A 16,299-nucleotide genomic window follows, 5' to 3' on the forward strand; every position below is an offset into this window, starting at 1 on the left:
ACTTGTAAAACATTTAATAATCTTGGCTATAGTTGATTCCAGCATTTACTAAGACATTATTAAAATAAAAAGTTGCATCTATTAATGTTATTTAATGGACTTGAGCTAAGACAAACTAACAATGAACAGTTGTATTTTAATTAACTAACATTAACAAATATTAATAAATACTGTAACAAATGTGTTGCTCATTGTTAGTTACTAATTACTGTCTCGCATAATCAATGCACTTAACTTGACTTTTTAATTCCAGTGTGACAAATGAACTAGCAGTATTAGGGCTCTTTCTTGGCTTATTAAATAGTAGGGATTTTTACAAAATATTGTTTAAAAAATGCTAAATAATCATTTTTATTTCTTAGAGGATAATTGTGAGGTCATGCAACAACAACATAGAATGTATGGTTGAAATGTTTGTTCTTTGTACACACAGTTCACATTATTGTTACAAAATAGTGGAAAGTATATACTACTCAGTAGTAAGCAGTACTCTAGTATTCCATTCCTAATGTTCTATATAAACCATATCTCATTTTGAGAATGTTTATAAAAGTTTTGGGAAGTTTAACAACTGTAACCTGAGCGATTTTGTCAGTAAAGTATGGCGGCGTTAGAAACACCAAATCAGAACTCAGTTCCAGCCTCAGTGCCTCAGCTTCTCTGAAAACAGTGTTCATAAACTCAGGCGACTCTTATTTCAGCAGGGACCGGCATTGCTGTCGAGAACTGATGTAGAGTACATGCAATCTACAAGTGTTAGTTATCTTACATGTGAGTGATAGTGATATCGATAAAGACAGTCAGACAGATGATAGACAGACAGACTGATAAATACATGGATTAATTGATTAAAAGAAGTATGCCCTAAACATGTTAAATCACACAGTTAATTATACATCTATTTAATAAAAGCAACAGCAAATAACCATAAAAGAGTGTCATGCTTATCTCTCATGGGCATGAGTAGTGTAAATTCTGCAATTAGGCATTGCAGCTCAAAAGCATCCAAACCCCTCATTTCAAAATCCAGGTCACAGGCTTCCGGCCTGCGGCCAAATCAGACATGCTGAGTGCAGCTTTATCAGAGCAGGAGCAAGTCTAACAAACTCCTCTGATGCTGGGACCCACGGCCTACAACCACAAAACCCGTGAGAAGTTCACAACATAAGAGTGCACGTATTGCAGTATATACTGTACTTGGAATTGTATATGATTCAGTATGCAGATCAAAATATTTTGAATAGCAGTATGCTACTTTGTCACATACTTTCAATTTGCATCTCCTATAATTGTCAACTTAGAAATAAATGTAGTTGTTTTGCATTAAAATTTATGTTTAACAACAGAATTATTGTAAAATTACATTACTGATGATGAGTGATTTGCGGCAAGTACATCACGACAAATAAAAGCTATAGAGAACACTGTCTCCCACGAATCGACGCAAATGATGCCTTTATCCAAAAACAAAGTTGTCTTTTTGTCCAATTTTTTAAATAGTTAAAAGTCATTAAAAGTTTGTAATGTTGAGATTCACCTCATAGACAGTTGTTTGGTTTCATGAATTTATAATGCTTTAACAAAGACTTATTTTTAAAATCCCAATGGGGAAAATGATTTATAACCAAATATGTGTACTATTTGCATACTATGTGCACAGTATACACCACATACTTTAAAGATTGGACGAGTATAGTATTATGCCATTTTGAACATGTAAAGGTTGCTGTTGGTTGCTTTATAATCTACAATCCAGATGGCTAGGTGATTTATTTGAGCCAGTTCTGTCCAACCAAATAAAAAAATAAGTGGTAATAAGGTGAGAATGTTTTTGAGTCTCTTAATTAACAATGGCTAAGCCAAAGACAGCAGCACCTTCTTTGCATAAAGACAGATTGTGATCTGGTCTTAACTCGAGGCATTAGCCATAATGAGTGACTCATGGACTTCTGCTGCAGCTATGCGTTTGGTTAAGATTAACTGTTTATGAGCTCTGAGTTTAAGGGTGAACGAGTTCACATCATATACGCAGAGAAGCAAGAAAAGGCTGATTGCATGTCTCTTATTTTTAACAGACTGCATCATGTCCTTAAAGCTAAAGTATTCAGCTTTTGTGCCACTAACGTCACCAAAGTAAGTTGCAAAATGTTTGTATTTATCAAAACGTTTCCCAAACACTTCATCTTTCTGTCAGTAGCTGGACAAACTCACACCATTGGTTGAGCTAATTTTGCTGTGACAGGGTTAGTCTGGATTCTTGAAAAACTTTTGTGGTGAATAAAAGTATTCATTTCTTTAAAAAGAAAATTTTACTGAGCCCAGACTTGCATATTGCTGTTATTTGTTGCCTCCTGTTTTCTTCAGTGTTTTAATGAAGCATTTTAATAATCACCTTGACGCACATTGCTCGTCTTTGTTATTGTTGATAAAACCTTTTGAAGCATTTTCGTCAGTAATTCCTTTGACGAGATGCACACTGGATAGATGGAAGCATTTTAACATTGCATAATTAACACACTTCACCTTTAATGGGGAAGGATGAATAAATGACCTCATCACCTGTGCGCTTTCACAGACTGTTAGTTTGATAATTGCGTCTCCTATAGAATTTGGCAGCTCTCAGTGGCCGTAAAGGATCTTGATTCCCTGAGGGCTGAGTGCTGGTATGACAGCTGTTAGCACACTAGAAATGCTGCAGTTACTGAGTGTCATCATTATAGTCTGTCCACAATTCTGTGTCGGTTGTCCACATAGACACACAAACACACACACATACATGCCCTTCGCTGCTGGACAGATGGTGGCTTTGAGCTCAGGGTCCTTGAAGGAGACACTCACGGCGGAGTAGAGAAAGAGCAGACATCGATATGAAGACGAGAGCATGCTGTTACTAATGTCCCTGGAGGATGCTGGGAGTTTGTGAAAGTACTGTAATTTCTGGCTGCTAACAAGCAGGAGGAAGATTCTAGGTCATAAAATTACACTTTTCTGCAACCTCACATGCCCGGCTCTGTGCACAGTTAGATAAAATTAAGTAGCGCTGATTTATTGTGTTTCTTTTGTGTGTGCGTGTGTGAAACATAAAGTTAGGTTGAATTTTTTTTAAATATGACGCTTTATAATAGACGGTATCTTGGATATTAAAGAAACCTTTCTCACATATAAAATATTTTTGTCTTTCAAAACAACAAACCTTCCCCTACAAACAAAATCAGCATATTTATGTGAATCAGAAGACTGGAGTAATGATGCTGAAAATTCAACTTGAATTCCATTTAAAAATATATAAAAAGTTCAAATTGTAATACAATTTTTACAGTATAAGTGTGTTTACGTTATTTTTAAATAATTGCAGCCTTGGTAAGCATAAAATAAATTTTCAATACCAAAAAATAAATAAAATAAATACATTCTTACAGACCCCAAATGTTTTAGAGGTGGTGTTATATGGCTGTCATCACTTAGATTATAAAACTAATATTAATAACAGTATTCGTTTTAAATCAAGGCCACAGTATTCTTGGCCCTTGTTTCAGACGGATGGCTATAAAACTAATACGAAGTAGAAAACAGGTCTTTTACAGCAGTGGAAATAATAATTCAGTGATCACTGTAGACAAAGACGTAAACAGTCATTGGTTTAAATGACCTGCTTTTGAGTGTCTGTGGTGATGGCTTTGGATGGGAGCATAATTTAGTGAGCAGTTCACCATTAAATAGAGTGTTTTGATCTGAAGGTTAGATGTAATTGTTGTAAGGCCCATATTGTGGGAAGTGTGTGATGCTGACATTATCCTATACAGTGGAGCGAGATAATTATTATAATGACAACAGTAATGCTGCGTGTGAGGTCAGATTTTACTGAAGAAAACCACGTCCTTCGCACATTCCTTCATATGTCTTTTTGTGTCAAAGTAAATTCTGTTATTTCTCAATGCCTTTCAAACCTCCTGTGACATTTTCCTACTGTTTTCATAGGATCATTTTGTGCCAGAAAGAAACTGAAGCTTATATTTTAGAAGATACTTTACCATAGTTTTCAAACCTCTTTGCTTGCTTTCAATTCAAATGTGACGTGTTATGTGAGGTTTGACGTCAGTGAAGCCAAATTTGATCAGTTGACTTCAAACCTGATGCATGCAACACATCTTGAACACATCTCAATCTGAATTGAGTAAGACACAGCAGGAAGATTTTAAGGGAATCTTTATCCACGTTTTGGACATATGGACTGCTTTAATTATACTTTTTTGTAATTTTTTGGAAGAACTAAAACTCATAGTTTGAGCACATTAATCTAGGATGAAGTTGTGATCAGGTATCTAGAAAACATCAAACATAGAAAGAAAGTGCCACTCTCTCATTCCTGTTGGAGTTCTCAGTGGAAGTTTCTCTTTCAATTCTCTCTTCTCTCACACTCTCAGTGGATTCCATGTTGACACCTTGAGGAGTGAATTATTCATTTCTTCAGGCAGATGAAGAATGGGTGGCTGGGGCACATGATGCACTCACACTCATGCACACACACTTACATACACAAACACTTAAACGTGCTCATGGACACATACAGAATACTGTACAGACACTATTGTTCAAAAGTTTGGGGTCAGCATGATTTTTTGTCTTTTAAGAAATTAATATTTTATGCAGCAAGGATCTATTATATTGGTCAAAAAAGACAGTAAAGAAAATTGTGATATTTATTTGGAACTAGTTATCCTAGATATGATCAGATCTCATAATGATAATATTCAGATTATCTGTCGTGTTTTGAAACCTGGTGGCCATTTCATCTCATGTTCGTTAGAGACTCAACACTCAAGCAGAGAACATCTGGTCTATCAAGTATTATCACTATGGCAGCAGCTTTCACTACTTCATGTATGTTCTTCCCAAAGGGGAGGAGCTAAGCCCAGAGGACGCTGCACTTGAGAGGATACTGCACAAGGAAGCGGAGGCTCCACCCACTGATGTAAACTTTCAGGAAGTGCATTCTGAGGACTTCCTGAGTTTATGACTTCCTGAGATCCTGTAATATTTTGAAATGACATGTTTGACTTTTATGCTACTTTATACTGATTTAGAATTGCTTCAGTATTTGGTCTTTCAGTATATTTTTTTAGGATGCTTGATGTGAATATTTACTCTGTTCTGCATTTTCTCTCTCTCTTTCACTCTCTCTCTCTGGCCTATTTCTCTGTTCAATAGTCTTGATTGGTAGGACAAGGTTGAGTGCTTGACACCTGCACACTTGTTCAGAGATAAATCTGTCACAAATGCTTCTCAAACAACAAGCAAACAGACAGACAGAAAGCAAACAGCCCTGCTGTGTGCCAGAATATGACAGACGTGTCTGCGCTCTTTTGGATGAGGAATGGCTGCAGTGAATTGGAGGAGGCCATTAATAAACCAGAAATCATTTATTTTTAATTTAGCTCTGGAATGTAATTACCGTCTATTTTTAAGACTTGAGGAAGGTGCCTGGATTTCAGAATAGCTTCCTGTGTGCCAGTGTGAACATAGATTGAAATGGGATTTTTTTTAAATAGTAAATAGAGGAATGTTATTCCTGAACCAGGAGAGACCAAAACACATTTAAAATCACACTATATTGTGGGTGGTTGCCAAGGTGTTATGAGTTCTTTTTAGAATGTTGCTAGGTGGTTGCTAAGATATTCTGAATGCAAAAGTGTACCAGTGTACATTAGTAGTGATTCATATATCAGTAGTTTCATAAATGTTCAGTTCACAGTTGAACGTGTCCAGATTGAATATGTTATCTGTGAAAGCTGATGATGTTTCACAGGTCTTTCCCTTTCATTGAAGCACTAAGCAATGACGTCAGGTCAGGGATGGCATCAGATGGATGCTGGTGTCAGGTGAGCCACACATATCAGGTGTAGATTTATTCTGTGATCGTATCCTCACGACATGCTGTGTAACGGTTCTTCAGGAACCCAGTGCTGCCTAAACACCATAAAGCTGCTGCAGAGAACTGGAGACCTTGATTAGTCTAATGGCCGATTATGTGACATTTACCCCCTTGCAGTGCAAACACACAGGCAAGCTTTACTTTATATTGACCTCTAAAACCATGATATTCAATAATGCACTTTTGAATAATTGAGTAATTTCCGAAGTGAACTTGTGAGATATTTTCTGAGCTGGTGTCTTGTCTTGAAGAAGAACTAGAATAGTCCTTGTATGACCCGGAGCAAATTTAATTCTGCATGTCATGGACAGTTATATTGCTATGTTGACAACAATTATATCCTGTTTGAAAGTTGAAAAATGTTAATGAGGCCTTAAAGTTTTATTTACTTGAACAGATGGATGAATGGGTAGATAGATAGATTAGATTAGAATTTTGTTCAGAGCTCATTTTGAATGGTTGTCATGGTTGAAGAAACTAGCTTTTTGGGTACAGATGGTATAGTTACGACATCCACCAGCAGGGGCTAGCCAGACCAGGTTAACCTGCCAAATCTTGACCCTGTGGTGCATCCCTGCCTCTTACAGACACACTGTTTTCATTAGTCACTGTGCACACAAGAAAAGAATCAGAAATGATCATTTGATCCTACAGTATCATTTATCGAAGGCTGAGATCTGCCTGTTCATCATAGCTCATGTTTCTGTAGGGACGAATGCGTGCTGTTGATCAGCAGGGGGAGGGGTCAGGACACACCATTACATTATCATCCAGCAGCGGCAGGGACAACATAGGCTGTGGTATTGATAGCGGACACATAAACCCCTGCTCACAGCCAGCCAGCTCCGCTGACAACACTAGGGTAAACATTGCATCAAGCTACATTACGGACAGAGGTCTGTGTGTGTGTGTGTGTGTGTGTGTGTGTGTGTGTGTGTGTGTGTGTGTTTGGTGACTAGTGCTCATAAGGTTAAAGCAGGGACATTTTTGATGTAGAAGGCAGCACTTCAAAACCTTACTGATTGATTTCATTCTTTATGTTATGAGTTGAAAAATTTAAATTAAATTGAAATGTAGTTTAAAACTGATATGTTTTTTTTTCAGTAGCCCAAGCCAATCTCTAGAGAGCTGTGTAAGCAATTTAATGCTAATATATATGTATGATTTAATGATAACACAACATGAATGTTTACATATTTGCAGTATGTAATATTTGCAACTTTATTATACTTTACATTATTTTCTCAAAATTAATTTTGGGACCGATATGAGGGTGAACTACAGCATGTTTAAAAGTCTCTGATGATGCAGAATATGGACACAAATTGGCACATATTATAAATATTTTCAAATAGTGCCATCATTTTAATATCATAAATATGATATATTAGTCTGTAACTGGTAGTTTTTGGTTTAAGTCAACTTGTTTGCTTTTAATGTGTTTTTTGGTTTACACATGTTGTTCTGGGTCTGGTTTTGGGTGGATGGATGAATTGATTTTGGATGTAGGGATTGGTTTTGGATGGATAAATCTGTAGTTTGCTTGTATTGTGAATGCCAACATGGAACTCCAACAATGCATTATCTGTGTTGTATTTGAATTTCAATCCAATACATTTTTCTTTCTGTCATTTCCAATTCAGCTTCCTGTGTGGTGTGGCCAGTTCAATTCAAATTAAATTGCTGTATAATCAAGATAGTGGGGATTTCAGGTAATTCCTGGTATATGTTCACAGGTTTCTCTTTTATGGCACAGTGGCACAACATATAAAGTTATTTTATGATGAGCTGCAGATTCTGAAATATCATTCTTATTCCTATTCCATGAGCTACTCCAAAACACAAAGCGAAATGATGGAATGATCATAAGAATGTTGAGTACCAAGCCAATCTCTAAACCCAATACTAAAACATGATTGGTTGACAAGATTGTAGCACTACAACCAACCAAAATGTATATCCAGAATGAATCTGGTTTGCAACATTTCCAGATGCCATTTGATCATCTTTTGCTCATCAATTCCAGTTGTCTCTCTACAATGCCTTTTAAGAATAAAAAACGCCCAAAGTATTTGGTTTTGCTGTATGACAGTGACATCAATTTCTGTGTGGCTGAATGTGAATCTGTGCATATTTTGTATGAGCCAGTTCAGACACTTACACTTCGACTCACATTGGTGTTAAATGAGGACTACTGCACAAAAAAAAAAATTATATATGTTTTATTATTTGGATAAAACTAATGAGGGAGGTCAGTAGCACCAACCCAGAGCCCCACAATCTGGGATGAATCAAAGACCATGCATTTAAATAAAATATCTTTGTCCCTTTTTTTGCATTTCATTTCTTCCGGCAGAGAGTTCATTCTTTGAGAATCTTAGAATGTCAGCTCTCCCTCTTTCTTCCTTTATCACGCTGTCATTGTCTGCTGAGAGCTGGGCTTTCCATATTGGGTCAGGCCACAGTGTCGCTCAGAGCTGCCGCGGGCCGCCTGTCTGTTCAGATAGTGTATCAGTAATCTCCAGCTCTGAGCAGCCTGTGTGAAGCGGTAAGGATTCCCCTGGGCATTGGAGCCGCTCAGGAACACTGCAACAGCCATGAAGGTGTATTAATAGACTGAGATGGTGAAGCTGAGTGTCCTTGACTGCGCTTGAGTGACTGTCTGATGGACTTTCTGCTGTGCGAGGACCTCATCAAGCCTTGAGAATAAACATGCGCAGATGACAGGAGTCTGTGTTAAACACTGAGGTTAAACTACGATTGATCATCTGAAAATCATTTGGAAATTTTAGTGGCCAAACTTGAGCTTGGTTAACTGGAGTTATGGAACGTTATCAGGATTGGATGACTATTGGAGTTTAAATTGATTTAGGTGAGCACGGCTTGTTTCAAGTTGGATCCTGAGCCTCATTGCACACATCAGACAGCTGAGCCAAAGGCCAAAGGCTAAAAGCCACTGATTCTCTTTCGGTTGAAATGCACACATTGTTTCGGCGATGTGTGTCTGACTGTGTATGAAGAAAAACATCAATATTGCTGCCAAATGTTCGGTGTAGACAGGAAGCAGCATATGGCTTTATCCAAGCTGTGTATAAACAATACTCAGCTTAAATGAACAACCTTGATCAGAAAAGACTCTGAAATCACCACTAACATTCTGAGTGTTTTTACTTGGTCTGTTAACTGGCCAGCATGATTTAAAGGTGCCACATCTCCTATAGTAAAGGTAAAGTTCACCTTAAAATGAACAGTCTGCTATCATTTACTCACCCTCATTCCAAACCTGTAATACCTGCTTCATTCTGGAAAGCAAGATATTTTGAAGATTGCATGGGTCCAACTAACTTTCATTGACCAAACAAATATCACTTTTATTGTGTTTCACAGAAGAAAGTCATACAGGTTTGGCACAACATGAGGGTGATTAAATGGTGGCGGAAATTTACAACACTGACCATTAATATTTCATTAGACAAAAACAGCTTGATCTGGCATTTAAAACTGCTGGGGATATTTTTAAATGTGACCATACTTGTTTCATCATTTGATGGATAGTATTTGTGCTTTGTTTATGAGTAGGCCTGTCTCTAAATCTAGATGGATTCACCAGCAGGCTGTGTGTGTGTGTTGTGATGACCTCAAAATCAATATTTGCATCAGACTTGTTTACCTCTTTGTAATGCAGTCAAATGACAACAGAAATGCACATCTATATGTTCTTCCACCATTTATTAGTTCACCAAATACAGTGAAAATGGTATTATAATATGCAATGATTCATTCTTAGAATGTCATGACATTTTTGTTGCTTTTTTTGCTTAATAAAACAATGTTCCGTTATTGAAAAGTATTAAGGTTTCATGCACAACAAACCATAGTCAGTTTCTTTAGAATAATGGTACAAAACAAAGCAAAAAAAAAAAAAAAAAAAAAAAAAAAAAGATCAAACAAAATCAACAGAAGAAACGTAATGTCCAAAAACCTGTCAAATAACAAGTTATTTGAAGATATTCGTAAAAAGTGCAGTAGATTTCTAATATCGTCATTTGCCTAACAAATTCATCAACAAAGCTCAAGTCACAGTTTATGATTTCCATAAAACAGTAGTTCAACACGGATGTGTGTGTGTGCAAAAAACCCGAGAAACATTCATTCATCAAGTCTTTAAAAAAAAACATTCCAACCCAACTGAATTATACTCTCGTCCATGTCTAAAGATTTTTCTCTGAAATATAAACATCATTGTTGATAAATCTTTAAGACTACATACTAGCATCATTTTAAATAACAAATATTTAGATATAAAAATACAAATATGACTTTTTTTTTTAAAAGAAGCGTGCCGGGGTAAGATTCATGGCGGCACCTCTGTTGGCACCGGAGTGAAAGTTCATGCAAAGAGATGGACACGACTAGAGAAATGTGAGGAGCTGATGGAAAACAATAAAAAACGTAGGCTTGGAAGAAATCGAGATGCATTCGTGTTGGGTTAATTACAAGAGGTGGCACGCACAATGTTCCTTTGTGCTTGTACTGATGATGTGAATCCGTGGCGCAGGTGCATGCGCAAATCAGCTGCAGTGAAGAGCAAAACGACAGATCACCAAACGACGCTTTAAAGACTACACGCTTTAACACCTGTGGGCATGTGTATGATAAACTTCTCAATTTTTGAAAAAGAATATGACGCAAAATAGCGAGAGAAAATATTCACATTGCACCATCCGTATATATCGTTCATTTATCATTATGGGAGCGCTTAAAGTCTTTGTGTGTGTTAAATCTAAAATGTATCTAAAAGCAGCAGTCGGATAGAATTTGACGCTCAAGGCAGATTTATGTGTGTGTGTGTGTTAAGGGGAAGGTCTTCGAGCTAAGATACTGTACATCTATAGTAACAGAGCTTAAGATGCGGTTCAGTCTTCGGTTGAACTTGTTGTTTACAGCGCTTTTGGAAGATGATGGTCGTGGAATAATAATGGCAAGTCAATCCACCCTTATTCACAGACCCGCAGCGCGCGCAGCCTCAACATCTCCGACATCTTCTTCAAAGCTTCCATTCGGGTTGTCGTTTATATTGTAGAATTGCCAGCAAACCCCAAAGGAAATTCCGTCTCTTCCATTTTAATTCTCCTTTTCCCTTTTTAGTTTAGTCTCCTCGTGGTTCGAGCGTCGTGCCACCGTCTCTCCATCTCTTTGCAATCATCTTTACATGCACAACCGACAAGTGCTTCGAATCGGTGATAAAAATCGAAATGTCTGCAAGGCATCGCACGGGTTTACACGTCCGGTGATGATTTGTCGGTCATGCCTTTAAGCACCTCATCTATTCGGTCGTCCTCGATGACCACTGGAAAGAAGAAAACAAGACAGCTGATGTCAAGACTTCGGCAATCTACCATGTGTGGTTTGTGCGCTTTGAAACTGCGCAACAAGACCCAATACACCACAAACACATTCAAATGATCAAAGTGCACATTATGCGTAACAATATCACCTAAATCAAGGGCATTCCTCGGTCGCCTTTCGGCATATTGTGGAAGACCGGTGACAGTTTGACATTTTTACAGTTGTTAAACTCATAACGTCAAAATATTATCCAATCGTTTAAAATGCATTTAAATCGATAATTCACTTTAAAATAAAAATTCCGGCTTTTGCTCGTCTTTATGTTGTTCCAAAACCATATGGGTTTCTTTTATGAAATTTTATGAACTGACAGGCTCGGTCACCATCACTTTTTTTTTTTTTTGTTGTTGCATTTTTTTTCACCGTGCAATGAAAGTGAATGGTGACAGAGGCTGTCATTCTTCCTAACATCTCATTGTGTTGCACAGAAGAAAAAGTGAGCGAAAACAAGAGTATTCCTTTAACTTCAGTAAGTTATCTTCCAGCAGGACAAAATCCTCACCTCTCTTTGCTCTGCCGATCTGTCCGAGTTTTGGAGGTCTTTTCGCCTGCGACGCTCCGAAGAACGAGTTGGTGTCCTGCAGCCCGCAGCTGAAGGACATCTGACTGACATCGTTGTCCGCTCCGTATCCGCTCATTTTCCCCTCTCCGTATGGCAGAACCTCGGACATGACTGTGTAGGACAGGCTCGCGACTCAGAAGGCGCTAAAGAACTGATGTAGATAGGCAGTTACGGTGGATATGGCAATTATCCCCGCAAAACAAGTGCGCTTCTGTTTATTTTGTTTTGTTTTTGCGTAGATATCCCAGCGCGTAAATGTTAGACCCCTCGCACCGCCAACTTCCACACGGACTGGAGTGCTCGGTGCAGTATGAGAGAGCGAGCGAGAAAGAGAGAGAGAGTGCGCGGCTGAGTGTACGACTACAACAGCGGTCGGGTTAGTCTGCTGTAAGATACAGGAGAACCCGCGATCATAAAGGAAAACCCGGGCGGAACAGTGAAGTCATCCATCAGGGCGTGTGTGTTTAGGAGAGAAAGAGAGAGAGAGAGAGAGAGAGAGAAAGAGCGAGAGAGAAAGAGAAAGATGGGGACTTCAATAGGTGCAAGGGTGGCCCCATCAGGCGAAAGCTGAAACGAAGAGAGGAAACACTGAACAGTGCCTTGCAGTCGCTTCTTTCTTCGTGATGCACGGTGTGCGCAGAGGTCTTTGTAAATCCTGTGGCTTGGAAGCTAAAAGAGAAAGATAAAAAAAGAAAGGAAAATATAGGCCTACCTGATTCATGGAGCGCACTTGAATAAAACAACTCAATACTGCAACCTGTAATGTAACGTTACATTTGCTGCATGCATTGCTATGTGGATATTTGTTCAGATTTGGGCACTTTTTTTGTCCTGAGGTAAATTTTTATTAAAATATAATATTTTGTAGATTATATTTTTATCTGCCATGACGTAAAAAATACTCCAGTCTTTTAGCATGCATTTAAATTGATATTTCACTTACCGTAAATTAAAATTCTGTCATTTGCTCAACATTGAGCTTAAGTTTTTTTTAATTAATATATAATATTTTGGGTATTTTTTTTATCTGCCATAACCTCAAAAATTCTCCCTGCGTTTAACGTGCATTTAAATTGATAGACTAAAATATGTATAAAAAAAAAAAAAAGGTCGAGCTAGTGATTAAAGCTAGTGATTTTTTTCCTATTTATTTTTTTATTTTTATTTTAAAAAAGTAAAACAAACATTAATAATTTCAATATTAGGCTAATTTAGTGAAATGGTTTGAATTTTATTTCCAGCATAATAAATTATTTTTCCCCTAGATAAAGGCTTTGCAAACGTATTAACAACAGTATCAGTGAAGAACATGACAAAAGAAAATCAAAGGGTAAAATAGCCTATTATTTGAGTGTCTATTTATATATAAACTACTTTGAAATTAAGGCCCGTTCAAACCAAACGACGATAACTATAACTATAAAGTTTCAATAATCATTCTAATTCTAAGAGAACAGGGAAATCCACACCACAGCTATGAAAAAACTTGTAATAAACACAGCGTTATTGTCCGTTAGGACGCTATCCGTCTCGGAGTGAACTGACATTTAGCTTAAGTTAATGAAAAAGTAGCCTGTCTACATTTTATTCCATAAATGTTTAATAACGTATGATTTTCAACTTGTTAATTGTCTACTAGTTGGTAACATTAATAAACAAACCATCCAAAGCAGTTTTTACCTAACATAGTTTTGTCTTCATTTTGCGCACCATGGCTGCTAACTTAAATTAAAAAAAGAATTTTTTGTTTGAAATTATAATGACCATTGTCTTCCGGTTCCCGATAAGTGGAGGTTAATAAGAATGGGGAAAAGGCTTTGTAACTATCAGTTGTTGTCATTCGCTTTGTCCGATTAGATTCACTCACCGGTGTACCGGGGAAATGTCACCGTAACACGCCAGTTCTGCTGTGCAGACGTCATAGGCGTGCGTCACGTTCAGCGTCGTCTGTCCTCGGTCTCCAGATGCCGGAAGCTGTTCGTCACCGTGGAACCACCTGTGTCTTTCCGATAGTTCTTTTGAATGAATTATGTTTGAATGAAGCTAAGTAGAGGTTTACGGTAATGATGCACCTGGCTGGCTTGAATATTATCTCAATCTCTTTCTATATAGTAAGAGACAAAGCTGCTTCAGCACCTTGGATAGAGCTCACAAAAGAGCTCTAAAATGATCTTTCAACGATTTTTGGATTAAGTATGCATATTTTACTGTTAAAATATGAGTGAAAAGCATATAAAATAAATATCTAACCTACTGTATTCCCTGCAGCATTACAACTAGTGAGTTTTATGTGAATCAACTCAAGCATTAGATTGTTAGTATGGCAACAATCCTCAGAAGACTGCAGTTTTCCAAGCTCATTTTCATATCTTCAATGTCCTCATGTGCACAAGGATTTTCACAGTCTGTGCCGTTTCACTGCTCGAATAAATGAATGAATGACAGTAGGCCGATCCATACTGACAGGTCTTTAGAAAACCACTGTGGTCAGGGCTCTGAAATAAACAATTTTTAGGGATTTATAGAAAACACCAGAGCTTCACTGAACTCAAGCATTTCAGCGATTCATACACTCACTTGAGTTTGTGACAAACAGTTATAGCCAAATCTTTTCCTCTGTTACCACACTATCAAAAGACCAAGCTACGTAATTTTTTTATTGTGACCTCAGATTTAGCCAATTTAGTACCCAGTTTGGTGAAAATAGCTCATTCCTTTCAAAAAAAGTGTTTCAGTAAACGTGGCCCCACTCCCTTTAAATGTTTTGACATCCTTTCATGAACATGAATGGAAAATAAATTTGATATTCACTTTCCAGAGAATCTTTCTGCACTGGTTTGGTTCTAATCAGGCGAAGAACCTATGACTAGTTCACAAAAATAGGTTTTGCTAAAAATCTAGAATGTTGGACAAATGTTAAGGACTGAAACGAAATTTTACCTTTTCTTTGATCAGAGCCATTGTCTTGAGCCAACAGTTAATTTCAAGTTCAATGTTATTCTTGTCACTACAGCAATGTATTTTAGTGAAATAATCAGACCTAAATTAATGAGAAGAAAAACCTATCACTTTTTCTTTCTCTTTCTTTCTTTCTTTCTTTCTTTCTTTCTTTCTTTCTTTCTTTCTTTCTTTCTTTATTTTTCAGTCTAGTGTCCTTGTGTTCTGTCACAGAAGTTTGCTGTGTGAAAGTGTCCTCTGGGAGAGTGTTTGTGGTCACACTGGCCTCTGCTGACTCATGCGCTGTAATTGCTGACTCATTCTCTATCCAGCATTAGAAAACACACCAGATCACAAAAACCTGAGTCAAATGAAATACTGAGAACAGAAATGAGCAAAAATTGCATAGTTTTCAGGGGTGGGCGATAAAATGTGCAGATGCAGTTTATACGTGAGCCTTCTTTTCAGTTGAAAGGTCAGCAAGAAAAATTAATTTTGCAATTGTCATTTCCACCACAACAAATAATTTTGCCCCTAACAAAACTTTTTTCCAGAAGTTAGTGTGCTTTATTACAAAGGCAACAGCACTATGAATGAAGAATGTGCCTAAAATAAGATGAGTGATGGGTAAAGAAAAAAAAAATCAAGATCAGTGTGAAAATGTTATGTGGTATATTAAACATAGCTATAAATGTATAAAATTACATTTGGTTAATTTGTTTACTTATTTTAATTAGTCTTTAATAAAAGAAAATGTATTAATATTTTATGATTATTTGAATGCCTGGGTCTGGAAAAAGGGTAAAACAAAAGTTTGGGGTCAGTAATATTAATTAATTTAAATAAATTAATACTTTAATTTAGTAAGGATGCATTAAAGTGATAAAAAATGATAGTATATGTTGTAAACTAAATGCTAAATAAATATATTATGTTATTTTTATTCATCATAGAATACTGGAAAACCAGTGTTATCACAGTTTCACCAAAATAACTAGGCAGCAAAACTGGGTTCAGCTTTTAGAATAACAAGAAAACAGTTATTTGAAATTCTAATGGTACTTCATAATAATAGTGTTTTTACTATTTTTTTGGTGAACATAAGAGAGAGACTCTTCACTCTTTGATGAAAAAAAAACAAACAAACAACAACCTTCAAATCCATTGGACATAACAGTGCCAAGTTGAAGAAACAACTTTAAAGTGAGAACACAGAACCTTCTTCTTTGCCGCTTTCGGCTCTGCCGTTTCAAATGTGAGATGTTGGCTCCAGTGCAGAAGTTCAGGATGGCAGTGTAATTGGCACCAGCTGATGAGTGTCTTTGTACATTTGTTTTTATTTGAATTAGTTGACACAGAAGCATTTATTTAAATTTAAGTTTTCAAACTAACTTTATTTAATCTATATTTGAATTTATCCAGAATATTTTAAGAGTTTTAGTTTTAGTGAACAATAACA

General features: G+C 36.9%; 1 protein-coding gene and 1 pseudogene across 1 annotated transcript; one reads left to right on the forward strand and one right to left on the reverse strand.

Annotated features, from left to right (window-relative positions):
- Positions 1–5,017, forward strand: part of LOC128022897 (EEF1A lysine methyltransferase 4-like) — a 47,418-nt pseudogene extending 42,401 nt beyond the window's left edge.
- A 4,627-nt stretch (positions 5,018–9,644) lies between these two features.
- Positions 9,645–12,337, reverse strand: LOC127935095 (calcium/calmodulin-dependent protein kinase II inhibitor 2). Its single transcript, XM_052532697.1, has 2 exons — positions 11,844–12,337; positions 9,645–11,282 (listed from the first exon to the last, which is right to left on the reverse strand). Exons 1-2 carry the CDS (start codon positions 12,010–12,012, stop codon positions 11,212–11,214), a joined length of 240 nt encoding a protein of 79 aa, XP_052388657.1. The 5' UTR covers positions 12,013–12,337; the 3' UTR covers positions 9,645–11,211.
- Between the last annotated feature and the right edge of the window lie 3,962 nt (positions 12,338–16,299).

Source organism: Carassius gibelio, chromosome A2 (assembly GCF_023724105.1).
Source record: "Carassius gibelio isolate Cgi1373 ecotype wild population from Czech Republic chromosome A2, carGib1.2-hapl.c, whole genome shotgun sequence".
Taxonomy (NCBI): Eukaryota; Metazoa; Chordata; class Actinopteri; order Cypriniformes; family Cyprinidae; genus Carassius; species Carassius gibelio.